This window comes from Benincasa hispida, chromosome 5, assembly GCF_027475165.1.
Source record: "Benincasa hispida cultivar pf3 chromosome 5, pf3_genome.v1.1, whole genome shotgun sequence".
Taxonomy (NCBI): Eukaryota; Viridiplantae; Streptophyta; class Magnoliopsida; order Cucurbitales; family Cucurbitaceae; genus Benincasa; species Benincasa hispida.
Window position 1 is genome coordinate 4,460,231 of NC_143482.1, and position 27,490 is coordinate 4,487,720.

Sequence of the window (27,490 nt, forward strand, 5' to 3'; positions counted from 1 at the left end):
CCTATGTGTCATGCTTCATGCAATGTCCGGTCATTACTATTTATAACTTTTATATAATGCGTAACAACCAAGCAAACATGCTATCATTCACCCTTATACTATAACAATTATAATATAAAGATGATGCATGTCAATGCTTTTTATGCATGCATAAATATAACTCTTATATTATATGATGCATGAGTATGCTCTGACATAATTAAATCATGCTTCTCTAAATTATAACAATAACAATAAATAGATGATGCATGGCCATTGCATAACCTAAGGTGGGATTTACTATATGTGCATACCATATGACATATAAAAAAAATATACATCGCATGTAATAAGTAAAGGATTAATGGACCGGGATGAGCCTTTACAAAAACCGGAATGAAAACACCCAATCTATTACATCTTTCATCAAGCAAATCGGTTCAGAGGCGAACCGGGTCTTGAACTGCCAGAGGACTCCATTGTGTAGTAAACGCCGTAGGTAGACGATCGTCCAGCGCAAACTAGACAATAGAAGTAAAATTAAACGATCGCCTAGACGATGACGAGGCTGCGAAGCCTGATCGTCTATGCGATCACTTTGCGCGATGACAGGTAAACGATTTACCTTGTATTACTAAGCAATCGTTTAGTCAGTTACTAAGTGATGAAGCTTGCTAACCTAAACGATCGTCCAGTGCACATGCACGTTAAACGATACGCGAGCATCCCATCGTCTACACGACCTGATACTTTGCGATCACGTACCCGATCATCAATACGATGCGATCAACTCTGTATCGCATACCCCATTTTTTAACCGATGCGTTCAACAACGATCGCGTACTCTATCATCTTTACGATGCGATCAATAGAGATCGCGTACCATATCTTCTGTACGATGCGATCAACCCAAGATCGCCTCCTTCCTCGAAGAACTATAACGCTTGAACCGAACTTCTTCTTTAAACAACTCAAAACTTCAAACAAACTTTTAATACAGACTCGACAACAGTTATTAATGCCTAAAAACGCAGGGGAATTTAAAAATAACCGCAAATGTAAAAAGATTTAAATCAAATTGAGGCTACCATCCATGAAAACATTAATTAATATGCACATCCACAGCAATTTAACTATTAAACAGTGTAGAAATGCACCCACCATGAACGTCAATGTCATTTTGTTGCAACATGTGAATTGGAGTATCAAAACTTGGCTCTGATACCAATTGAAGGATCTCTTACGGAAGAGTTCCATGAGCGCGTTCGAATCACTCCAATTTCACAATGACCGAAATACATCAAATACGTTCAAACGCATAGTTATGCAAACAAACATTTATTAATGGCATGCTATGAACAAGAAATTAAAAGGGAGAGAGTTGCCATACTAGTTGAAGACGGTCTTCAAACTTCGGAACTCAACGCAGTGGAAACCTCCACCCGATCAACCAACACCCAACAGATGCGTCGACTGCAGCAGCATGAACAACCGCAAACTCATGAATGCAGCGGGGATGACACCACCAGAAAAAAGCCCTGAGTATTCTCGGAGTGAGAACCCAAAGCGTGGTCTTTGGTGAGTTTGGTAGAGGAAGGAGGAAGAATGGATCATTTAGGCGATAAGCAACTGGGAGAGAATATAACGTTATTGTATAGCAAAATGCTTATCGTTTAGGAGAAACTACACGATCGTATAGATTTTACTGAACGATCGTTTAGAAAATAGAAGGCGATCGTTCAGCAAATACGACACACTATACGATTGTTTAGGACTTAGTGTGCGATCGTTTAGGCATTAGATAAACGATCGTTTTAGGCACAGAGCGACTATCGTGTAGGCTCTCGAGATTAAGCGATCGATTACGTTTTTAGACCAACGCGCTCTTCGATCTTCTTCCAGACGATTGATTTAAAATGAAAACAAATTTCATTTTAGTTCATCGGTTACAATAACCGACGCAACTTCCACTAACGCAAGTCCGAATGTGATTTTTGCTTAATTATCATATAATTAACCAATTAATTAATAATAAAATATAATCATATTATATTTTTACCCTATAGTTTGATATCACATATCTACTACAGTATTTTCTCCTTTACTTGATATAAATCATATTTGTATCTAATTTTCTCCAAAATAATGTATCTCATACATTTAACCAATTATATCATATATAATCAACCAGTCCAATTATATCATATATAATGTAACTTCCTCTTGTCAAATTGAACATTTCAAATTAACCCAAACACTGATTCTCGACTTTATCCAAGTTACCCAGGGGACCCAATGGACCTATGGCTCGAAGCTCCAACGGTCAGTGAATAGCTGACTAAACTCTTTAGCCACGAGATCCACCATCCGTTAACTGTAAGGCATTCATTAAAGACCAATAACTGAACTCTTCTTACCACAGATATATTTTTGTGTCCATCGGATATAACCAATCATGAGTATGATGACCCTTCACAGATGCTCGTAAGTACAACTGGGTCGAATTATCATTTTGGCCCTGTAGTTACATCTCACTCTTTAAGTACTACTGATTCCTCTAATGAACAATACAACATAGTTCAACTATGTATGAACACTTCTTGGGCCAAGAGAAAGTGTGTGGCGCCACATCGTTCAAACCCCAGAATCAGCCCCTTAAGGGAGCTATCTATCTACTTACCCCTACCTCGGGGAAGGAGTGAATTCCATGTTGTGTAGCTGAGTTCCCAGCTCCCTAATAAGATGAATCCCCAAAATGGTAGGTTTGAATTGGTGATCTTGCCACCCATATAAATCAAAGGACCGCCCTCAATGGCAAGAGTTCCCAACTCACTTAGGATTGAGGTCATGTTACTTATGGTCATCCTAGTGAAGTGAAGTCTCTGTCATGAACAGTGTTATATAACGAGACGTTAACACTTCATGGCCAGGTCTTATACAAACTCTTTGTATAGGATGCCCCATCTTGCATGTCCCCAACACGAATGATCAGGATCAGACCATCTGTGACAAGTCACAACACTTGTGACCATTCCAAAAAGCGGGTCACATCCGTAGCATTACCAGGATAAGGTTTCCCTCTTATATCTATATACTACAGGCCATTTTGGTTATCACTCAAGACATGATCCACTTGTACGTCACCACATACATGCTTTAGTTACATACAGATAACCAGGAATTTTAAGTATATTGGTTTGTGGTAAAGCAAATAAAATATGCAATTAAGCAAAATACAAGATGTGAAGTAAAATATCATATATTATACAACACAACCATTCATACAAACTGTTTACACACTACAGGACATGAGACTTTAAGGCATCAACCCAAAGAACCCAAGGAAAACATGGGGTGGATACTTCTATGATCTGAGTGAGAAAAAAGTGTTTGTGTCGACAAATACTATCTTCTTGGAAGAAGACCACATTAGGGATCATAAACCATGAAGTAAGCTTGTTTTACATGAGATTTCTAATGAGACTATTGAGGGTTCAACAAGAGTTCTTGAACAGATTGACAGATCAATAAGAGTTGTTGACGTCGGTTCATTTAGTCAACTATCTCAAGAGTTGATACAGCCTCGATGTAGTGGGATGTTTATGAACCCATCAAAATGCTACATGGGTTTGACTGAAGCCTAGAACATTATTTCTGATGATGGGATCGAGGATCCATTGTCTTATAAACAAGCAATGGAGGATGTTGACAATGATGAATGGATTAAAGCCATGAACCAGGAGATGAAGTCTATGTAATTCAATAATGTCTGGGAACTTGTGGATCAGCTGATGAGGTAAAACCTGTAGGGTGTAAGTGGATCTACAAGTGAAAACAAGGTGTAGATGGAAAGGTGCAGACCTTTAAGGCTAAACTCATGGCAAATGGTTATATCCAGATCGAGGGAGTGGACTATGAGAAAACTTTATCACCTGTTATCATGTTGAAGTCTACCAGGATACTCTTGTTCAGAGCCACATTTTATGATTATGAGATATGGCAAATAGACGTCAAGACTGTCTTTCTTAATGGTAATCTTGAGGAGACCATCTACATGGTTAAACCAGAGGGGTTCATTGTTCCAGATCAAGAGCAGAGAGTTTGCAAGCTTAATAGGTTCATTTATGGACTGAAAAAAGCGTTTAGATCGTGGAAATTTAATAGTACGGTCAAATCGTTTGGCTTTGATTAGAATGTTGATGAGCCTTGTGTTTACAAGAACATCACCAATAGCTTAGTAGCTTTCTCAGTACTGTATGTGGATGATATTCTACTCATTGGGAATGATGTAGGTTTTCTGACTGATATTAAAAAATGGCTAGATGCCTAATTCCAAATGATAGATTTGGGAGAGGCGCAGTATGTTATAGGGATCCAGATCATTCGGGATCGCAAGAACAAGAGGTTGGCCTTGTCTCAAGCATCGTACATTGATTAAATGTTGATCAGGTACAAGATGCAGGATTCCAAGAGGGGTTTATTACCCTTCAGGCATGGAATTATTTTGTATAGGATCAATGTCCTAAGACACCTCAAGAGGTTGAGAAGATGAGACGGATTCCCTATGCTTCAGCTGTTGGAAGCTTAATGTATGCTATGTAGTAGGGATTGTCACTCATTATCAATCCAATCTAGGATTAGATCACTGGACGACGGTCTAAACGATTCTAAAGTATCTTTGGAGAATGAGGGGCTATATGCTCGTGTATGAAGATAAGGATTTAATCCTTATGGCGGTCAAAACGATCCTCAAGTATCTTCGGAGAACGAGGGCTACATGCTCGTGTATGGAGATAAGGCTTTGATCCTTACAGGATACACAAACTCTAATTTTCAGACTGATAGAGATTTTCGAAAATCGACATCAGGGTTCATGTTCACTCCGAATGGAGAGGCTGTAATTTGGCGAAGCATCAAGCAAGGATGCATCACGAACTCCACTATGGAAGTCGAATTCGTAGCCGTTAAAAAGGTTGTTTGGCTTAGGAAGTTCCTTATAGATTTAGAATTTTTTCCAAATATGTCTTTGTCGATCACTCTCTATTGTGATAACCGTCGGACTATGGAAAATTCAAAGGAACCTCGGAGTCATCGTAGAGGCAAGCATATAGAACGGAAATATCATTTAATCAGAGAGATTGTACATCACGGTGATGTGATAGTCAGGAAGATCACATTGGAGCACAACGTTGTTGATCCGTTTACAAAGGCTCACATGATTAAAGTATTCGAGGGTCATCTGGAGAGTCTGGGTCTACGGGACATGCGTCATCTTGTCTAGGGCAAGTGGAAGATGATATTGGGGTATAGAATATGCCTTAGTTTATTGTATATTGTACTTGTTTTTTCATGTATTGCACATTAATCTCTCGAGACATTAGGACAAGTGGGAGATTTTTAGGATTGGTGTCCTAATTCTCCTGGAGTCTTGTATTTCGTAAACTTTGTACATATTGTTATTAATAAAATAAGAGTTATTTTATTTGCATTTACTCATATCCAATAAACAAAGATCCGTGGATATTGTATGTAAACTTAAGCATGTATATGAGATATACAAGTGCATCATGCCTTAAGTAGTAACCTAAAAGGTCTGTAGTATAAGGATTAAGAAGGGATACCTTATCTTGGTGACACTATGGATACAGCCCACTTTGTAGATGTTTATAAGTGTTGTGAACTACTACAAATGGTCTGATCCTGATTATTCATGTGGAGACATGCGATCAAGAATGTCCTATACAAAGAGTTTGTATAAGAGCGGACCACGAGAGATTAGTCTCTTTATATAACGCCGTTGATATTTGAGATTTACATCTCACTATAACGACCATAGGTGACATGACCTTAATCCCGAGTGTTTTGGGAACTCCTGCATTTGAGGGCGGTCTTTGGATTAGTATGGGTGAGAATGGCCAGATTGCCAACTCAACAAGCCTACCCTTTTAGGGATTTCTCTAACTGAGGAGCTAGAAACTCAGTTACACAAGATGGAATTTACTTCTTTGATCGGGATACTATTACCTAGGTTCCTAAAGTTTGAATGGATCCTCGAAGTAGGGGTAAGTAGATAAATTTCTTTCGTAAGGGCTGATTCTGGGTCTTGAACACAATGGCCACATCTTCTCTTTGGAAGAAATGACCCAGTCATAGTAGGACTATGACTTATTATTCATTAGAGGAATCAGTGGTACTTAAGGAGTTAGATGTACCTACAAAGAAAATCGGTAAATTGGTCTAGCTGTACTTACGAGCGATCTGTGAAGGCTTATCGCACTATTTATTAGTTGATATGGACATAGAAATATATCTATAGTGAGGTGAGTGCAAGTATCGGTCTTTAGTGGAGTGCCTGATAGTTTACGGATGGTGGATCTCGTGACTAAAGAGTTTAGTCAGTTATTCACGTAACGTTGGAGCTTTAAACTACAGGTCCATAAGGTCACCTTGGTAGCTTAATGCATTCAAGTTGAGAATCAGTTTTTGGGGTTAGTTTAAGGTGTTGAAATTAACAAGAGGAAATTCAATTATATATGATATAATTGGTGTGATGTTTGAAATATATCAAGTGGAGGATTAATGTAAATATGATTTACATTAAGTACCATAAAATAGAAAAAGAACTATGGTTTGTATGTTTCATGAGATGAAATATTAAAACTATAGGTTATAAATATAATATGGTAAGTTGGTTATCATATTTATTTATAATAAATTAATTACATGATAGTTAAATCTTTTTCTCTAATAACCGATTGAGTGGGAGGTTATTGGTGGTTTTATAGTAACCGTGAGATAAAAGTATTTTCCTGAATTTAGTAAAGTTGCCTCATTTGGAAAGTAACTCACGGATAAGCTATCAATTGAAAATGTTTCATTAAGTGATAGCTCATAGAGAGACTAAACGATTGTAGAGCTTTGACTATACGATAGTCATTTAGCTGGTCGTAGCTAAACGATTGTGTGACTAAGTCTATACGATAGGCTACCATTTACTACATGATCAGGCACATCGTCTATACGATAGATGCTTCTTATCTCCCACTTGCTCGATCGTCTACACGATCATTGTCCTCCAGTCTCTTCCTCATACAAAGTTCATATAGAGGCCACAACTCCTGGATTCTCACACTGAGAATACCAAGGTAATCATTTTGATGATGTCCTCACTCACTTTGTGAATCGAGTGTGACTCGATTGGTCTCGTAGAGGTCGTTCATTGAATTGTTGTGTTCGATTATGTTTGAGGAGATTTTGGCTGTTCATGTTGATCGTGTTATTTCGATCGTTGTGTTCGAGCGTTTCTGTTCTTGGATGCTTGGAGATTGATCAAGGGAGTTTGAAGAATGATTCTTCAAAGGCACGCATACTCTATCCCTTAATTCTATCATTTAGCATGTTGTAATTTCGTTGTGTGCATGACCTGTTAGTTTCCGTTCATTTACTATAATTGTTTATGTTCAACTCGAATGGAATTTGGAACGATCCTTCCGTTGCTCATGGAAATCCTCATGTTTGATTTCCTTCAATTGGTATCAGAGCCAGGTTGTTCTGATATTCCAAATTTCATTTCTGTTTTGAACTTCTTTTACAGTCGTGGTGTGTTTTAAGGTTTCTGCATTAGGTTTAAGTGTTACATGCGTTTTGTGGATGTGTTGATGAATGTTTACAGGTTAATTGCCTCTGCTTAAAGCTTTCTTTGTGATTACAAAGTGTTAATTTATAAGGGTTCCTAAGTTTTTTGGCATAATTAACAAGCAATCAAGTATGTAATTAAAAGTGTTTGAGTTTGTTAAGTCGTTCATGATGAAGTTTCGAAGCATAGAGATGTGGTTCTCATTGAGGAAGAAGACCAAAGGGTAGAGCATTTTACGTTCATCGTTTAATCAAAAGTGCGGGCACTAAACGATCGTGTAGTTAACATGTTTCATTGCATAGTCACTGACACACGATCACGCGGTATACGATACCTTAGCGCTTGCTCAGTGATCGTTTAGACGATTGTTCTTTACCGCATCATTGTTGTTTACTCGATCGTTTAAGGCTTGCTTTGCATGATCGCATACCTCATGTTTCATCGCATAGTAAAGGTACATGATCTTTAGCTCAGGAAGCGTTGGTAAACGATTGAGTAAAGCGTTTAATCTCTCGTATAGGCAATCACTCGGATTTGGAACACGATCAAGGAGACACGTTTCTTTGCCCGTATGGTTCAAGACCTGGTTCGCCTGTTTGAACTGGAGACTCATTGTTATTTGTAATATTTAGCTTTGGTTTTTGAGGATTTGAGGCTAATAATCCCGGTTCATCAACTTTTATTTAATATACATGAGATGTATGTTGTTTATATACCATAGTGTATGACATATAGATTTGAAACCCACCTTAGGTTATGGATTTTTTTTTTTTTTGCATCATATATTATAAGTGTTCTAATATAGTTAAAGGCATGATGAAATTACAAGAGAGCATGTGCATGCATCATGAAATATAAGAGTTATATTTATGCGTGCAGTAAGTATATTCATGCATCATCTTTATATTATAAGCATTATAGTATAAGGGTGAATGGAAGCATGTTGGCTTGGTTCATTGCTTGGTTGTATAAATGTTATATAAAAGTAGCAATGAATGAACAATGCATGGAGCATGACACTTAGACTTTTTTATAAATGTTATGCATTCCTTATATGTGTAGCTTCGCATTGTGTATGGTTTTGGTTGTTTCCGATTATAAGCGTTATAATGGAAATTAGAACTAAATCAATAAGAAAGAGTTGCATGCGAACTTAGGCGAACTCATGCTTTAAAAGGGTTTTAAAATTTGACTGAGATAGACCTAAGTTCAAGGTTCTAATGAGATTAGGAACCTAAGTTTAATCTTTTAAATTGGTTTAATAGGATTAAATTGATTGGCATAAAACATTATATCAAATCTATCTATATGGGTCCTTTTGTCTAAGGCGGGTTCTGTCTAGGCTAGGGTACTTAAGCTGACGGAAACAGAACACCCCTACCTAGGAACCTACCTGGAAAGGTGAATTAGATATATTTTTTGCAAGCATGCGACAGTTGATCAAAGACTTCGTTAAAAAGTTTAATGGATGATGATCAAAAGTTATTCAACTTTCCAAGGTAAGAGTTATTCTTGGGCAAACCTAAAAAGTCACTTAGTTAAAATCCTTAGCCGTGTTTTTTTCTAAGTAAACTAAACCCTAGGTTATAAAATACTCAATGAGAGGAAGAGATATATATAATATGTCAATGATTCCACTCACGTTTCTCCCTGAATATTTACGCCGTGAGATTCAGGCTTGGCCTCTGGTGCCCTGGGAGCATTCCCCTTCGGATGGTGTTTGCATGAGTCAATATCAAGATGGACGGAGAGAGTATTTAGTAAGTGGGTAAAGGGTGTATGTTACCACATCCTACGGTCTTCTTCATTGGTTCGCACCGTGAGATCATTCTTGCACTCCCTCTTGACACCCTGGGAGTGTCCTTCTTCAGATGGGTTTTGTGCAGGTTGTCAATATCAAGTGAACTTTAGAAATGGATAGTCACTTTAGTTTTTGCCTCAATCTAATTTTTTCCCTTCGGATTGGCTGTTTAGGGCGAAACTCTAGGGCCTAAAATGACGGATCACACTTAGAAAAATTGTTAAGCAAGTTAATGATTTCTTGATCAAATCAATGATGGCTAGTCGTTATAGGAACAAGAGTTTTTCTGGTATTAGTGACTAGTTGAGAATGTCTCAATGCAAACGAGGGATAAATTTACCACCATTTAGTGGCTTTCGTCCTAAACCTTTGAAACATCATTGTGAAACACCTTTAGGGAAGAATACACCACTTTCAACACTCCCCCTCAAGTTGGGATGTAATTATCAATGAGAACCAACTTGTTAAACATAGGTGTCAAAGCTTTGCCTTAGTAAGCGTTTGGTGAGAATGTCAGCAACCGATTGACTTAAAGGAACGTAGGGAATACAAATACTGCCATTTGTTAGGGTTGATGCCTTAAAGTCTTGTGTCCTATAGTTTGTAAATAGTTTGTATGAACGCTGCGTTGTATAATATATGATATTTACTTCACATCTTGTTTTTTTCTCAGTTGCATGTTTTATTTGCTTTACCACAAACCAATAAACATAAAATCCCTTGTTATCTGTATGTAACTTAAGCATGTATATGGTAACATACAAGTGGATCAGTTCTTGAGTGATAACCAAAATGGTTTGTAGTATATGGATATAGGAGGGAAACCTTATCCTAGTAATGCTATGGATGCGGCCCGCTTTGTGAAATGGTCACAAGTGTTGTGACTTGTTACAGATGGTCTGATCCTGATCATTTGTGTAGGGGACATGCGAGCGGGGGTGTCTTATACAAAGAGTTTGTATAAGACCTGACCAGGAAGTATTAACGACTCGTTATATAACACCATTTATGACAAAGACTTCATTTCACTAGGATAACCATAGGTAACATGACCTCAATCCTGAGTGAGTTAGGAACTCCTGCTATTGAGGGCGGTCCTTGGATTTATATGGGTGAGAGTGGCCAGGTCGCCGATTCAAACCTACCATTTTGGGGATTCGTCTGATTTAGGAACTGGGAACTCAGCTACATAAGATGGAATTCACTCCTTCCTCGAGGCACGGGCAAGTAGATAGATAGCTCTCTTAAGGGTTGATCCTAGGGCTTAAACGATGTGGCGCCATACACCTTCACCTAGCTCGAGAAGTGTTTACACATAGTTGGACTATGTTATATTGTTCAATAGAGGAATCAGTGGTACTTTAGGAGTGAGATGTAACTACAGGGGCAAAACGGTAAATTTGCCCAGTTGTACTTACGAGCATCTGTAAAGGGTCATCGTACTCATGACTGGTTATATCCGATAGACACATAAATATATTTGTGGTAAGAAGAGTTCAGTTGTTGGTCTTTAGTGGAATGTTTGGCAGTTAACGGATGGTGGATCTCGTGGCTAAAGAGTTTAGTCAGCTATTTCACGGACCGTTTGAGCTTCGAGCCACAGGTTCATTAGGTCTCCTGGGTAGCTTGGATAAAGTCGAGAATAAGTGTTTGGGTTAATTTGAAATGTTCAAATTAACAAGAGGGAGTTCAATTATATATGATATAATTGGACTGGTTAATTATATATGATATAATTGACTAAATGTATGAGATACATTATTGTAGAGGAATTTAGATATAAATATGATTTATATCGTATGGAGGATAAATTACTATAGTAGATATGTGATATAAAACTATAGAGTAAGAATATACTATGATTATATTCATTAATTATATGATAGTTGGCCTAAAACTTCTCTCGGACGTGCGTTAATGGGAGCAGCTGCATTCGGTTATGGTAACCGATGAATAAAATGAAAATTTGTTTCATTTTGCAAAGGTTCGAAAAAATTGGCATCAGTGTTAAAACGTAACGATCGCATAGTTTGAGAGCCTATACGAAAGTCACTCATCGCCTAAACGATCGCACGCCAACGCGTAAACAATCGCATGCTAGTCCCTAAACGATCGCATAATGTGTTGTGCTTTCTAAACGACCGCTTAGTAAAACCTACACGATCATGTAGCTTCTTCTAAACGATAAGCACTCAGCTATACGATATCTCCTTTTGTCTCCCACTTGCTTATCATCTACACGATTTTCTCTTTCTCCAACCTTTACCAAATTCACCAAAGACCACACTTTCGATTCTCACTACGAGAATACCAAAGGCTTCATTTGGTGGTCTCGTCCCCACTGCATTCACTTGTTCGTGACTATTCATGTTGCTGCCATTCGTGTAGACGATCGTTCTACTGCAGCTGACTTGTTTGTTGGGCGATAGAGTTCGCGTTGAGGTCTTTCGTTGTGTAAGGGTCCCAAAGCTTGAAGAGGGTCTTCAACTGGTATGAGAACTTTTTCCCTTGTATTTTAGTGTTCGAAGCATGCCTTTAATTAGTGTGTTATGCATAACTGTATGTTAGAATGTATGTGTGGTATTTCGGTCACGATGAAATCAGAAAGATCCGAACGCCCTCATGGATGCTCTTCGTTAAGAGTGTATTTTCGCTGAGACACAGATATTCCCTCTTTTGATCTTGCCACTTTCATTCCAAAGAAATATCTCAAACATCCAAGGTCTTTAATCTCAAACTCATATGCCATTTTCTGCTTTAGTCTGACAATCTCAACCTTATCGTCTCCTGATAGAATGATGTCATCAGCATACATAATTAAAGTTACCAACTTCCTAAACGCTGACCTTTTTGCAAATCAGGTATGATCAAAATGGCCCTAAATGAATCATTGGGACTTACAAAGGTTTGATCCTATCCAACCATGCCCTTGGACACTGCGTAAACCCATATAGGGATTTTTTTAGTTTACAAACCCGATGATCAAATTGAGCTTCGAATCTAGGAGGAGAGCTCATATAAACCTTTTCTTCTAACTCACCATTTAAGAATGTATTCTTCACATCAAGTTGATGAAGAGGCCAATCTTTATTAACTGCCACTAAGAGGAGAACCCGAATTGTATTCAGTTTTGCCATTAGAGAGAAAGTTTTCGAGTAATCAATCCCATAAGTCTGGGTAAACCCTTTACAACCAGTATGGCCTTGTATCTATCTAGAGTTCCATCAGCTTTGTATTTAACAGTGAACACCCATTTTCATCCAACGATTTTATGACCTTTAAGGAGAGCTATATGGTCCCACGTTTTATTAGTCTCCACGTCTCTCTTCTTTTCCATAATGGCAGCCTTCTACTTAGGAATTTCCATAGTCATATGCACATCGGTTGGTACTACTACAGTGTCTAGGTTAGTAGTGAAAGCCTTAAACCCAGACAACAAGTTACTATACGAAAGGAAGCTATGCATGGAGTACTTGGTACATGACCAACTCCCTTTCCGTCAAGCAATGGGAATGTCAAGAATAGCATCATATTACCCGATTTTTCTTGGTTTCTCACTAGACTGGGATCATCTTCGCCTAGTTGTGGCAAGCCCTTACTTTCCCATGACGAGCCACCACTACCTACAGTCTCGCCTTTGTCTGGACCAATCTCACCCTTTTCAATTATATCGCCTTCAACACAATCATTACCATCAGAAACAATAACAAGAACAACGTACCTTGAGCTGATGCTGGTTCTAAGCCATGGCTAATACTCAGTAATACAAGAGATGTTATTTCCTTTCTAAGATTCGTCCTATAATATGTTTTCCAGGGTACTTGTTTTGTAGGAAGGACCGTGTCGTCTGTGGAAAAGACCAGGTCATTTGTGGGAAGGACTGGGTCATTTGTGGGAAGGATAGGATCATTTGTAGGATCATTGTCATTTGTGGGAAGGATGGGACTTTTGTGGGAAGAATAGGATCAGGATTAGAGAGAATATCCAAAGGAATATAATATATTGACGAGTTAGTCTCTTCTCTAGCATTCTCCCCCTGAAGAGGACTAACGGGAAAGAAGGGCTTATCCTCAAGAAACGTCACATCCATAAAGACAAAATATTTTCTCGAGGATGGGTGATAGCATTTATAGCCCCGCTGGTGAAGAAGGTACTCGACAAAGACGCACTTTTGAACACGAGGAGAAAATTTAGTTTGGTTAGGACCATGACTATGGACAAAGACAGTACATTCAAATACTCGAAGGGAAACTTCTGGAATAAAACTCATGGAAACATAGGACTCCTTGAAACATTCAAGTGGTGTTTGGAATTTAAGAACACGAGAGGGAATCCTATTAATGAGATTGGTTGCAGTGAGAACAACGTCCCCCCATAAATATGAAGGAAGAGAGTAGAGAGCATAAGTGACTGGGCAACTTCAATGAGGTGACAATTTTTTCGTTTGGCCACCCCATTCTGTTGGAGAGTATAGGCACACGAATTTTGATGGACAATGCCCTTCGAAGTTAAGAACTCACAACTCACAAAAGGTGTTATTGACAAACTCCCGCACATTGTCACTTCGAAGAATGGCAATCTTGGTATTAAACTATTTTTCAATTATAGAATAGAAATGTTGGATCACATATGTTACTTCTGACTTGTTTGCGAGAAGAAACACCCATGTAAGGCGGGTGTAATCATCAATAAATGTTATAAACCATTGCTTGCCGGGCAAAGTAGTAATATTTGAAGGACCCCAAACATCACTATGAATCAAATGGAAAGGCTGTGAAGGTTTATAAGGCTGAGAAGGATGGGTAACTCGGTGTTGTTTCACACATATACATACATCAAAAGATAAACAGAAAAATCCATACTATGAAATAAGTGGGGAAATAAATATTTCGTATACTGAAAATTCGGTTGACCGAGATGGTAATTTCATAATAAATAGTCTTTTTCAGAAGTTGTAAATGAAGATAATAAATTAGTACTAGAAAAACTACTAGAGATAGCATCATCAGAAAGAAAATAGAGACCCCTATCATGTCGAGCAGTGTCATTCGTCGTCTCCGAGCTTAAGTCCTGAAACAAAATAGTATCTTGCGAGAAAATAAATCTGCAGTTTAAATCCCTAGTTATTTTACTGATAGACAGCAAGTTATAGGAAATTTTCAGAACGTGCAATACATTTTGTAAGACCAACCCTTAGAAGGGAGACAGATGACCTTTCCCTACAATGGGGCAAAGGATCCATCTGCAATCTGAATTCTCTCATTACCAGCAAGTGGAGAATAAGAGAGAACCGGCCAGATGAACCAGTTAAGTGATCTGTTGCTTCAAAGTCCAATATCCAAGATTCTTTCCCTCAATAAGGAAACTAATGGATTGAGAGGTACCTGATGTTGGGAATGTCCTAGAACTCGCAGTTTGTGTTAAACATTTTATTTATCATTAAAATATTATTGAATAATTTATTCAATAAAATTGTTGATTTTGCATTTTATTATGAAAATCCAATAAACATATCAATGGCTATAGTGCAGATTCTTTAACTTTATGTGGTGACATAAACAAGATCAAAGTTAATAGTATATAGCCTAAATGGTCTAATAAGTATATAGATGAAATTAGGTATCTCATCTTGGTAACTGTTGGACAGAATTTTTATTGTTTCTATTTTAAGCACACGCACTACGATATATGATGCATGATACAAGTCCATGTTACTACTGCTAGATATGCGTTAATTAACAATGTTCTTGTAGTATGTTCTGCGTTGTCATAAGTTTCCTTGCGTTGAAACCAAGTATAATTTCACTGCAAGTTTCTCGGTGTGATCCGAGGTCGAACACAGGGACTGTTTGAGGTTATTGTGTTATGCTTGTGATACATGTGACCAGGTTTTTCAATTTAATAAAAGTATTTGTGTACAAGTATATAAAGTTGCAATAGAGTAAAGGAAAGCGGTAAAGATGCGATAATAAAATAAATTGCGTTAAAGTAAATCTAAGCTAAGATGATACAAAATACAGGTTTCATGATACAAGATACTGAGGTCAAGGCTGGCTGTGAAAACTATGCAAAGATCGTGTATTGCGGGGACAAGTCTTATGTACGAAGCAGAAACAGAAAAGATAATTAATACAAACATTACAAGTTTCCTAATTGCGCTAAAAGTATAAGTACGATTCCGTTTTTCCCTTGACATACACCTCTCGGTGATCGGCCGTGCTCCCACATCTCTGTGGTGAAACAGGGACAAACGTAATGAACGCAAGGTTGCCTCCATCTCTGGAAGTACTTCTTGCTTGAGTTAATGCATTCTTCTAACCTTCTCTCGACAGATCGGAATGGCATCTTCACTTCTGCTCTCACAGGTGAAGATGTCGTCTAGCATGCTTTAGCTAAACGTTCTTATTTCTTTAGCATAGAGTAAGTTACTTGTTTAATTCATATTGACTACCAGGAGATTAAAAACACTTCATTAAGAAAACGATAAACGGAGGAATGGAAATAGACAGAGAAATGGTAAAGAAAACAATCGAGACATTCAATATATCTATTTAGCGTCTGATACATGGTGTGTAAATGAAGAGATAAAGAAGGTGAAATACACTTGATGAAAATAGAGTTAGAAACAAATACAAATAAACGCCAACGTCTTAGCACCGATCTGGATGGAGATTTATTTGTCGGTGTGGATGGATCGTGCGATGGATGAGCTTCCCTCTCAGGCTTGCTCAACCGATAGTAGTGATCTGAGTATAGAGCTTCGCGGCGGGGATCTGGCAGAATAGCACTAAGACTCACCTCTCGGCCTTATCTCTTTTCTTCTCGGATTTCTTCTGTTCAATACTTAGCTCAGCCTCTCTCTCAGTGTTTTAGCAGCACTTAGCCCTCGTATCAATTATACTCGTATCAAGTCTCTCTCCTTTTTGTGAATTCTATGGGGTATTTATAGGTGAAGATCTTTGACTCTGGCCTTATGGTCCCCACTTGTTGTTATGGAAATTCCGAAGATGGAGGGATATTATTCCTTCTGTTATGCAATCAGACCGTCAAATCTGCACAATCATTAGGCGTACACGTGGCACAATCCTCCGTTTTTGCGTTGCTCAGCTGCATCTTTCGATCGAGTGTTCGCATGCGGTTTTGTTTTGATTACCACATGCAGTTGGAAGTCAGCTCTGGATCGACTGTCGCATTGCACCGTCATTGCGTTAATCATCTTCATTGTTGATCGATGGACGCAATGTGACAGAGATGCGTTGATCAGTTTTTCTTGAGCCTTAATCGTAAACGGTGACTTGGTTTCCTACAAAACAAAGTAGAAATCTCCTTTTCTTCCATCTTAATGATGTTAGTGGGTGTAATTGCGATAATTCAGAATTATTGTATTTCTAAGCTAATTTTCATACAATTGGTGCATATTTATTCTCTTTAAGCCGCAATATCTAGATAAAGCAGTATAAATAACTTGTATTTCTACAAGTTATCAGTAACACTGTTGGATACGATCGATTTTGTAGGTAATACAAATGATGTGATTCACAGTTCATTCATGTAGAGACATATGAGTGAGGGCATCCTATGCAATGAGTTTTCATATAGACTGGACCACGAAATAGTCACTTTTCTTTATAACGATCGTTTACTGTTAAAACTGACTATTTCATTTTAAGTAACTTAGGATAACTCGATCTTAATTATGAACTAGCTATGAACTCCTGTTTGTTCAGGATTATCATTTGATCTGCATGGGTGAGAGTAGTCCAACAACACTGCTCAATAAGCCTTCCATTTTTTAGGATAAGACCGGATGAATAGCTGGGGACATAGCCCTGCAAGATGGAATTCACTCCTACCCAATTTAGGGTTAGTAGATAGGTTGTTCTCTTAAGTACTGATTATAGGTCTTGAACAATCAGGGCCCCATCTTCTCATAGTAGAGAAAGGACTTGATTCATAACTAATATGAATCAAATTGTTCATTAGAGTGTCAGTGGGAATTTAAGGAATGAGATGTATTCACAGGGGTAAAACGGTAATCATGACCCAGCTGTGATTACAAACAACCTGTGAAGGATCAACTTACTGATCATGGTTATATCAAGTGGACATAATATATCTATAGTGAGGGGAGTTCAACTATGGGCTTTAGTGGAGTGACCCATTAGTTAACGACTGGGAGTTAATTCGGTGTAATAAGTTTGACCAATTAATCTCGGATCGTTGGAGCCCATGATTTGTAGGTCCGCGAGATCCCTCTAGTAGCTCGTAAATGGATTAGTTTTAGAGTAGCATGATAAGTTAATTTGAAATGTTCAAATTAGAATTAAATGGAATAGGAGAATTTATATTTAAATATGATTTAAATATATGAAGATGAATTTGTGTAAAATTAATTTAATTATTTAGATAATTGTTTATTAATTTTATTAGAAAATCAATTTATGAAATTAATTTTATAAAATTAATAATATTTTCAATTTTAAAATCAAATTGATTTTTTTTTAAATCATTTGGTTTGAAAAATTGGAAAATCAACACAAAATGGAACTTTGGTTTTTTCGCTTAAACCTTCAACTAGCTCACACCAATCCCACTCATATTTGGCTTTAATAACTCCAAGCATGAGTTACATTTCATGCAACCATCTTCTTTACATGAAAGACTTGCAATAAATAAAGAAGATTGGAGAGGAATTGAGGCATGCATCTAAAGAGCTTTTACAGAAAAATTAGAGTGGAAGAAATTGTTCTTCAAGTGGGTTGTAACAGTGAGCTCTTCTCCAAGTTTCTTTCATTCAAACTGATTTTGAGTCTCACAACTCATTCTAAAGCTCCAAGAAAATAGTGGGAAAAATCTTAAGGTGGTTCACAACAAGTTTCGAAGAAGATTACAGGTGAAAATCAAGATTTGAAGAAGTTCTATAAAGGTATGGCTTCAAACCCTCTTGTGATTGATGAGCATGCTTTAGTTACTGCCAAAATTAATCAATTAGAGTGCTTATTGATCTTTGTTGCTTCCGCTGCTTGTTGATATACTCTAACACCTGACTGGGCAACAGTACCGATTCCAATAGTACCTGGATTAGTATGGTTAGCCACCTGAGACTACGATGCAACATCAGTGGAGTCACTTACAAGAGCTCGGCCAGATTTTGTCTTGTCATTCGGGTGACAACGTTTGCCATTTGGTGGTCTACCATGTAGCTTCCAACACTGATCCTTCATTTTCCATGGTTTTTTGAAATGTTCACAGATTGGAGGGGATTTACTGTTTTGCTTATCACTATTAGACTCGTACGACTTTGCACCAAAGGCAGCAGAATCAATTGAATTGAGATCGGGATTATTCATGGCCCTCGATCAATCTTCCTCCAACTGGACTTCCTAACAGACTTCCATAAGAGAAGGGACCGGTCTATGTCCTAGTATTTGGCTATGAACCGCATCAAATTTGGTTTTCAAACCAGCAAGAAAATCATAGACACGATCAATTTCCTCCATTTTTGTATGTTGTACTCTACCATAAGGACAATCCCAGGCAATTTTCCGACACAAGTCCATCTCTTGCCATATTGAGGAAAACTTGTTAAAATAGAATGTAATGTCCATGGTCCCTTGTTTGCATTCATGGACCTGTTTCTGCAAGGTGTATAACCGTGACGCATTCTTCCGCTTGGAGTATAATTTCTGAACAGCATCCCAAATGTCTCGAGCGGTTGCAACATATATGAGAGGTTTGCCTATTTGTGGTTCCATTTTGTCAATCAACATCGAGTGAAGCAAGGAGTCTTCTCCTTTCCAAACACGCTTTTGAGGATCACCTGGCCTTGGTCTCGGTATCTCATTAGTTAAATACCCAAATTTGTGACGCCCTTCAAGGGCCATCTTAATTGATTGAGACTAGGAAAAATAGTTTTGGCCATTTTGTTTCTCTTCTGTAATACATCCTGCCTAGTTTCCCACAGACAGATAAAATATTCGTTGTAGGTAAAGCAGGGAAAGCATTTACCAGATTTTCTAAGTTCATCGAAAGATATGAAGCTAATTTTGGATTCACCGAGTTCGACTGAAGGTTTGTGGAAGTCTTGAGAGCTGCCCCGAGTGCTGCAATTTGCTATTGAAGACTATTAAATTGTTGTTGAACCATTATTGGAGAAAGACCCATCGAATTGGTAGTATCAAGGTTGGCTGGAGTAGGCTGCACATGGTTGGTTGTCATCGAACCAGTCGGTTGATGCCCGCTGTCGAATGATGATGACTCCCCCAACTTAGCAACGCACCACCGATCACCCATGTCCATCCGATTAAAATGGCGAGAGTTCGGCATGTTAGGGCTAGGAATCGGCAGCTACCTAGTGGCCGTTTCGTGCAGATACGACGCTGTGGAGTTCGATCTCGTGGCGGCTAGAGTGGGCCAAGGAACCGGCTGGTGCAAATGGCTAAGATGATCGGTTATGGAGCCGGTGTGGTCAAATCCAACTGGTGCGGACAGACTCTGTTGGCATGATAGGAACGGTGGCTGCGAATTGAAGCAGACCGGATCGGCGTTGAGCATCGGCAGCTGCTGTTGCGACAGTGTCGCTCGACCAAGGTGCACCAACGGCTGGAAGGGCTGCTGCGTCATTTGACCTAGAAAAAATGAAAGACCTATTCTAAGATAACGATCAACAGCTGCCTATACAGCAGAGGCGTGGATGTCCTCGGCAGCGACTTTACAATATTATTTCCTCCCCTTTTAATATTGGTTTCCACTTGTTGGGTCTTCTACATATTTCAAGCCCCCAAGTGAGGAGAGTTAAGATAGTACCATAGTAGATGTCCATCTTAAATCACCAATTGACCTAAAAACTTAAATTAGAAGAAAATAAGAGAAAAAAATAGGGATTTTGTTTAAGAGGATAAAACTGAAATAAGATAAAAATAAAAATATGAAAGTGAGTAGTTTGCTATATTTACAAAATCACAATAACATATTTGTTATTTTGTCGCCCATTGCAATTTCACTTTCCGAAAAAGGGTAGCATTGGCCTTTTTTTTAAAAAATTAATTTTTTTTTTTTTTTTGTAGTTTTAAGGAGGTACCATCAACCATTTCTAAAGAGACCTTTCTCGTCTTAATTACCTTATAAATTGATTATAGATGGTTCTAGAGATAAAAAAATCCAAATATTTAAACCCAATAGTCACTGAATAGAAAACATGTACCAACCAAAACGAAATAATAAGCCTCTACAATTTTCAATTGAAAGCATGGAGTAAAAAAATTGAGATGATCTCATCATTTGTCAATTTCACTGTGTGGAATGTTCAAGTTTGATGGAAATGAGTCCATATTTTTAGCAAAAAAACACATTTCAAAGGTTGTTTTGACTCGTCATTTTTAGAGAGCTCCCTTCTCATTTTAATTGTTGTATAAATTGGTTAGAGATTGTTTTAGAGATAATATTCCAAATATTTTAACTCATGATTTCTGAATAAAAGAATTTGTAGCACCAAAAAGAAACATGAAACTCCACAACGGTCATTTGAAAGGACACAGCAGTATGTAAAAAAACTGAGTTAAGATCTCGTTTGTCAATTTTAATGCGGTAGATATTCAAGCTTAATGAAAATGAACCCATATTTTCAGGAAAAAAAAAAACATGTTTCAAAAGTTTTTTGCTATGAGCATTGTTTGGTCAGTTTTGAAAAGGATAGTATTGACCAATATTTTAAGGTTGTAAAAGGTACTTGAAACGCACCTAAAATGTGTGTTGTTTGCATTGTACTTAGAATAATTTTGATATGATTTTATTAGATTTGATATCATTTGTTAGTGATTTCCAAGTGTTGTATTTAAGATCGAGATTTAGAGTTAAAAAAGCTAAAATGGATCAAATATGTCCAAGGAAGTATGAATCAAGCCAAACATCGAAATGATGGGAAAAGAAAGGAGGAAGAAAAGAAAAGTTGCCCAAAAACAGGGAAGCACTACGGCGCTGCACCTCAACGTCAAAATGTGTTTAATATTATATATTTATAAAACATAAAACTAGTTGGAGTTACCCACTAATATTTATTTGATAATAAATTAATACTAATTTATTTATGAATATGATTTATGTTTAAAAAAAATTACACAATTATTATTTTGCAATATTCTACCATTTATAATATATATTACATAATGCATATTATATTTCTTAGAAAATGAATTGAATTTAAAACATGATATATTATATTTTTAAATATTTTAATCTTGAATTAATACAATTTTGTATTTTAAAATTGAATTTAAAATCGAGATACAATAAAAACATAAAATTATTGTTTTCAGAATTTGCACTGTTTGGATAATAGAATTCAAAAATAATTTTCAGAAATAGAATCTGAATTGTCTGCTAAACTCAATGAATCTCACGATATAAAATAGGATATGAATTCTCTACTAAACAAGTTCTTAGTTTTCTGAGAAAGATTCGAGGGACAATCACATAACTCAAGGAAGAGCAACTTTGAAAATAGTTGGAAACAGATTTAGTGTAAATGAAAGTGTTTTAATAAGTGATTTTAAAACACGTTCACTCAACCAATTTCACCAAATATATAAAATGGTTAACTGTGATTTACTGAGTTCAAAAATGTATTTGAGAGAAAACCCAGGTTTTAGATAAAACCTGTTTTTAAAGTATGCGATCCAAACAAACAACATTTTTGTTTCTAATTGTATCCAAATTTTAACTTTTGAATTTTAAGGTGCATGATTAAATTGAATAAGAACAAAAATATTTAAAACTACAGTGTCATATTATAAATTCAATTCATTTTTTCAAAAGTAAAATATGTATTATGTAATGTATTATAAATTGTATAATATTACAAAATAATAATTATACAAAAAGAATTAACATTAAACATGTTTATAAATAAATTAATAATAATTTATTATCAATTAATATTTAGTAGATAACCACAAGTTTTATGGTTTATAAATATAATATCAATCACATTTTAAACCATTATTTAAATTGAAGTCCAGTTTCTAAATCAGTTACCAAATACAAATTTAAAAATTTGAAATACAAATTTATTTTAACTGGATCCCTTGTTTCCAGAGTACCTGTCAAATAGGCCCTAAACACTCCAACACCCTCAAAATCAATCCCACCAGCACTAACAGAACAGGATGGAAAAGCTTTGAGCACCATGTTGACAATCCAAAAAAGCCCTTTATAAAATGATTAATAAAAGTGAACAAGAATCTGAGTAGGAGAAAGAAGAGATTGTTGTTGACATGTACTCTGAACCTGTGAAAAGGCTAGCCTGATATACAATCTGGGAAAAGGTTTGAAAAGCTAATTCCAACTCAAAACTAGATTGGTTATATTCAAGCAAAAGAAAAGAAAGAAAAAACAAACACCTAAACATCCTAAACCCAGAAGTTCCTGCCCAGCATGACATTCTCATACATGAACGTCACTTAACAACTGCACGAGCTCACTCTTCTTCATCTTCGAAAACCCTTTCAAACTGCGAGATTTGGCAATTGCCCTCAGTTCAGCAACCTTCAATGAGTTCAAGTCCTCATGTTCATCATGCTTTGCAAATTTCTCATTGTCTTTAACATCATCATCAAATGTGTCATCTAAGTCTGATGACACGCCCAACAAATTAACAAGTTCAGACTCCGTTTCATCAGGATCATGCTCTAGCTCATATGATTCAGCCTCTGGCTCCAACTCATATTCTTGGTCCAGCTCTGGCTCCTGCTTTGTCTCTCCTTGTGATTGCAGCTCTTCCCAGTGCCCTCGTTCTGTCGACTCCTGCCGAGTCCATACCTTTGCCTTCAGTTGAGATCTTGTTTCAGTTCCATTAAGTTTCACTCCCTTTGAATTCACACCATCAGTTGAGTCGACAATACTTTCCCCGGGGAATATTGGTTGGTACTTCACCCGAGGCACGGGGGATTTACGTTGAAAATTTGATACGGGTCTACTGAAAGAACCTGTTGGTTCTTGGGCCTTCTCTCTCAAATTGGCACTTAGGCCAAAAATGCTTGTGCCTTTTCCCTCGTCATAATGACCATTCTCTTTGACATGGTTAAAATTGAAGTCCTTGCTGCTGCTGCCCCCGCCGCTGCCGCCGCCACTGCTTCTTTTCCCTTGCTCTACTGAATGCTTTCTCAATAGCTTAAGAAGAGAATCCACTGTCTCGCTCCCTTTCGTTTGTCCCTGAGCTTCTATTTTCTTCTCTTCTTTCATAGCAGCTCGCTCCCGAAGCTGAGCTTGAACCTTCCTGAAAAGTTCAACAATTTCCTTCTCCCTTGGGCCTGGAGTAGCAGTGGCCTGAGATTTTGGGGTGCTGGAGATAGAGAGTAATGGCCCATTCTTAGACGATAATAAATCAGATTCATCAACATTGTCGAGGCTCTCTCTTTCCTCATTTTGCCTATTTCTGCTTCTCGAGAAGCCATGCCTATTTTGCTTTGAGAAATCTGGGTTTCTCCTATGACCTCCTGAGCTGGCTTTGCACGTAAAAGATGCTCCCAACGAAGTACAGTTTAGGGGTCTGAATTTGACCCGTGCATCGATTCTATGTTCAGCACATAAAGAGCGAGAAGAGACCGAGGCTGTTCGTCCTGAAACACCAGAACATGGTAGGCATCTGCTATCTGACAGTCCAAAGGCTATATCAAATCAAGATTCCATGTTTATATAAACTCATCAGATTTCCAGCACAAGTAGTAACCAAAACAATATAAAGAAAACTAGAACAGAATTCATAAGAGAGAAGTATCCAAGTCCAAAAAGTATGATTCCATAAATATATTGAAATCCCATGAACGTTGCAAAAACAGAGCAGATTCTGTTCCCCAGCCTTTCTATTTAACCATTTTTTAAAAATCTTCAATCTGAATTTGGGTATAAATTTTATGGCAAACCAATCTAGAACAGCCATCTATGGCAAGAGTAGCATTAACTTCACCTACCTCTAATTTTCCATCTTTTATTCCAAAAGTGTACTGCCATACATTAACAGTAAGCAATCATAAAGAGGGTAACATTTGTTGTCATCCATCATGATATAGAGTACAAACCACAAAATTAGAACTATCCAATTAATCCTTCTAATGTTTGGTCCCTTGTCAGATTATATGTCAATATGTGGGCTTTGGAGTATGAACCTTTTTTTGTAATTATTCTCTAAGCTTTATTTATTTATTTTTTTTACTAGAGGCCTTTCTTTTAGACAACCTCCTCTACTTTGTGGGTTTTCCTTCCTTTGTATCCGTGTATTCTTTCATTTTTTCCCACTACAAGTTGGTTATTCATTAAAAAATGAAAACCCCACAAAATTAGAACTATGCAATTAAATTCATGCATTCAAATAAAGAAAAGATGTTGCCTTCAAAAGAAAAAAGAAAAGAAATATAGCAATGACAAAGAAGCTTCCATTGAAGAAAATATATATCAAAACAACCAATAATAGAGAATTAGATCAGCCACAGAAAGGTGACACCCATGACTGCTTTTTTCTTCATTGCACCACCAATTTATATCTGCAATCAATAACCTGTGCATGTAGGTGAATGAAAAAAATAACATGGAGAAGCAACAACTAGGACTAGTTGCTGTAGGCAAAGGGCGTCGAGAAAACAACTTAACAATCTGCTTTAAGTTTCATGATTTGGGTGTATATGAACAACCTTATGTTTCCACATATAACCAAGTCGTGTGACACAACTCCAAACTATGTTATCTGTTTACTTTTGAACATCAATAATGCATCAACAGTTATCAACAAGAGAAAAAAAAAAAAGCGATTATTTTCTATAAATGTGAATATAATACAATTATCGATCACTTCCCCAAATAGATGGAGGCACATCGATGAATTATGGAAATAACACTTCAATGTAATTCAAGATGAAGGTATAACGAAGCCCATAAATAGAAACAGTTTAAACAATCATCATATGCAAAGGCAATATGGATGCCAACAATATTTTAAAAGGAAAAAAGTGGCCATGTGGCTTTTCCTCTCGAAGAGGCAAGGGGTTAAGCCTCAAATTTAACTAAAAACATTTAACAAACCCAAAGTTAGTATGATGCCTTTACCCTCACTACTACTTTCATTTATAGGATTGACGAATACTATAAATTTTTTTCTTCAATACTTTTAAAGTCACAGTAGTCAAAGTAGTAATAGTTCGATTTATCACAACTCAAACTTTTATATTTTTGAAAAATGAGACAAATTGATATTATTTTTCTAATCATTACATGGGGCATACAGACTTTAAGCCTCGGTACATTTTCACAAAGGCGTAAGCCAATTCTATGAGAGGCATAACTTGTAAGCCTCTTGTGGTTCAAAGAACATGCAAGTCTCCAGGCTAAAAATTAGAGTCTTGCCTTGAGACATAGCAACGAGATCAGACATAACGCCCCAAGCCCAAGATTCGGACCAAGATTCACCGATTCGTAATATGAATTCGGCACCTGATAGCCCCGAAATTCTCCAACATCCCTTGTGACCTGGCTATATCATCCTTACTTGTCTTGAATGCTTTTAGAAGTGAAAGTTGTCTCAACAAACTAACACGGGTCTTTTTAGCATGCTTTATCCTCACTCACATGCATCTTAGGAAAATTTTCAGGAAGCCACCCAACATAGAATTGCTCCAAACTAAGCACGTTTAATTTTGGAGTTTTTTTGATTGAGCAACCGAAAAAGGAAGGTGCACCTTGTTGGTATAGATAGCAACTTTTAGTTCTTTTAAGCCTTTTCTTAACTATACTTTCTTGTCCTAGGATCTCTCTCATTTGGATGTGATTATTCATATCCCCTCTTAAACGCTAATACTGCTCTGAGATGATGCATGGACCAACTTCAAGCAGGTAGTGAGGAAAAGAAAACACACATAATTACTTCAATTCAAGAAGGCCAGAACACGATACAGCAAAAACAATCAAAGGGTCACGTAATCCGACTAAGTAGAGAATTTTCGAGCATTCAAAATGTGGTATTAAGTACTCTAAAACTGAACTTAAACTTAGAATAAGGAAAATTGAGAGAAAGAGAACAACACGTGCAACAGAAAAAGTCAAACGAAATCCAACAAATGCAAAGCTTTAATTTCTCCACAGCCACATTCAACCAAAGAGGAAAGGAAGCAAGAACAAAATATAGACAAAACCAAGAGGCGCTAAAACCTATAGAGATTCGAAATTCAAGAAATTTAGGGGCTTCAATACAAATGTTCGATCCTCAGGTTAAAACCCATGAAATTATAAGGAAATCAGAGACACCCAGTAAATGTAAATATGATAATACTTAATTTCCCAGCTTTCAAGCAAACAAAGAACAAAAATAAAGAGCACCCAACAGAGAATTTTTCGATATGAAGAACAGATACCTGTAAGGTTGTTAGGAAGAAGATGAATGGCTTGAGACATTGCTGGTTTAGACGGCGGGAAGGAACGGTTTTAATGAGGAAAAGAAGGGTTTTGGATTTGCATTTCTTTGAGGATTTTCGATTTTCCGCTTCGTTCTTCTTTGCCCTGTTGGCCTGTACTTGTAAATATCACTGATAAAGAGAGAGATTGGTTTGGCTTGAGAAATGTCGTAGCTTCTTCGGGCGAAGAGGATGTAGTTGGGCCATGAGGACTGGGCTTCTCTGACCGTATCTTCCTGAGCCGAGCCCAAAATGTCTCTACTGGAGCTGGTGGCCATCTCTCAACAGAAACAACAAATTATTTTATTTAAAAAAATATCAAAAAATTTAATATTATAAAAATAACAAAACAAATTTATATAATAAAAAATACTAATTAGTAAATAAAAAAACTATCCTAAAACAACAAAAATTAAGTATAAATGAAAATGCAAAGATACACGGTTTAGAAAACAACACAAGTTCAACAAATACATCCTACCTAGACATTCTAGAACAATAAATACACAATATCTAAACATTCTAGAAGCAAAATTAAAAATCACCCAATATGGTCCTTGTTGAATGAGAAATTTTGGATCAATCACAAGTTGCTACGTCATTTACTAAATTAATGGCGAAATTTTAAAGTCATTAAAT

General features: G+C 37.1%; 2 protein-coding genes across 3 annotated transcripts; both read right to left on the reverse strand.

Moving 5' to 3' along the window:
* Nucleotides 1-18,799: 18,799 nt before the first annotated feature.
* LOC120078031 (uncharacterized) lies at nucleotides 18,800-19,300 on the reverse strand. Its single transcript, XM_039032212.1, has one exon. It carries the CDS (start codon nucleotides 19,298-19,300, stop codon nucleotides 18,800-18,802), a length of 501 nt encoding a protein of 166 aa, XP_038888140.1.
* A 3,302-nt stretch (nucleotides 19,301-22,602) lies between these two features.
* On the reverse strand, nucleotides 22,603-27,075 carry LOC120077938 (rho-N domain-containing protein 1, chloroplastic-like). 2 transcript variants are annotated; one of them, XM_039032061.2, is made up of 2 exons: nucleotides 26,813-27,075; nucleotides 22,603-24,064 (listed from the first exon to the last, which is right to left on the reverse strand). In XM_039032061.2, the coding sequence occupies exons 1-2, from the start codon at nucleotides 26,850-26,852 to the stop codon at nucleotides 22,857-22,859; spliced, it is 1,248 nt and encodes a 415-aa protein (XP_038887989.2). In that variant the 5' UTR covers nucleotides 26,853-27,075; the 3' UTR covers nucleotides 22,603-22,856. The 2 variants fall into 2 exon arrangements, with proteins under 2 accessions (XP_038887989.2, XP_038887988.2); XM_039032060.2 differs by having other exon boundaries at nucleotides 22,603-24,079; nucleotides 26,813-27,018.
* Between the last annotated feature and the right edge of the window lie 415 nt (nucleotides 27,076-27,490).

Excerpts from the sequence above, each read along its gene's own strand:
- LOC120078031 (XM_039032212.1), bottom strand. The coding sequence starts at position 19,300 with ATGGCCCTTGAAGGGCGTCACAAATTTGGGTATTTAACTAATGAGATA.
- LOC120077938 (XM_039032060.2), bottom strand. The coding sequence starts at position 26,852 with ATGTCTCAAGCCATTCATCTTCTTCCTAACAACCTTACAG. Across the intron at positions 24,080-26,812 it reads TCTTCCTAACAACCTTACAG|CCTTTGGACTGTCAGATAGC; the intron begins GTATCTGTTCTT and ends GATTTGATATAG.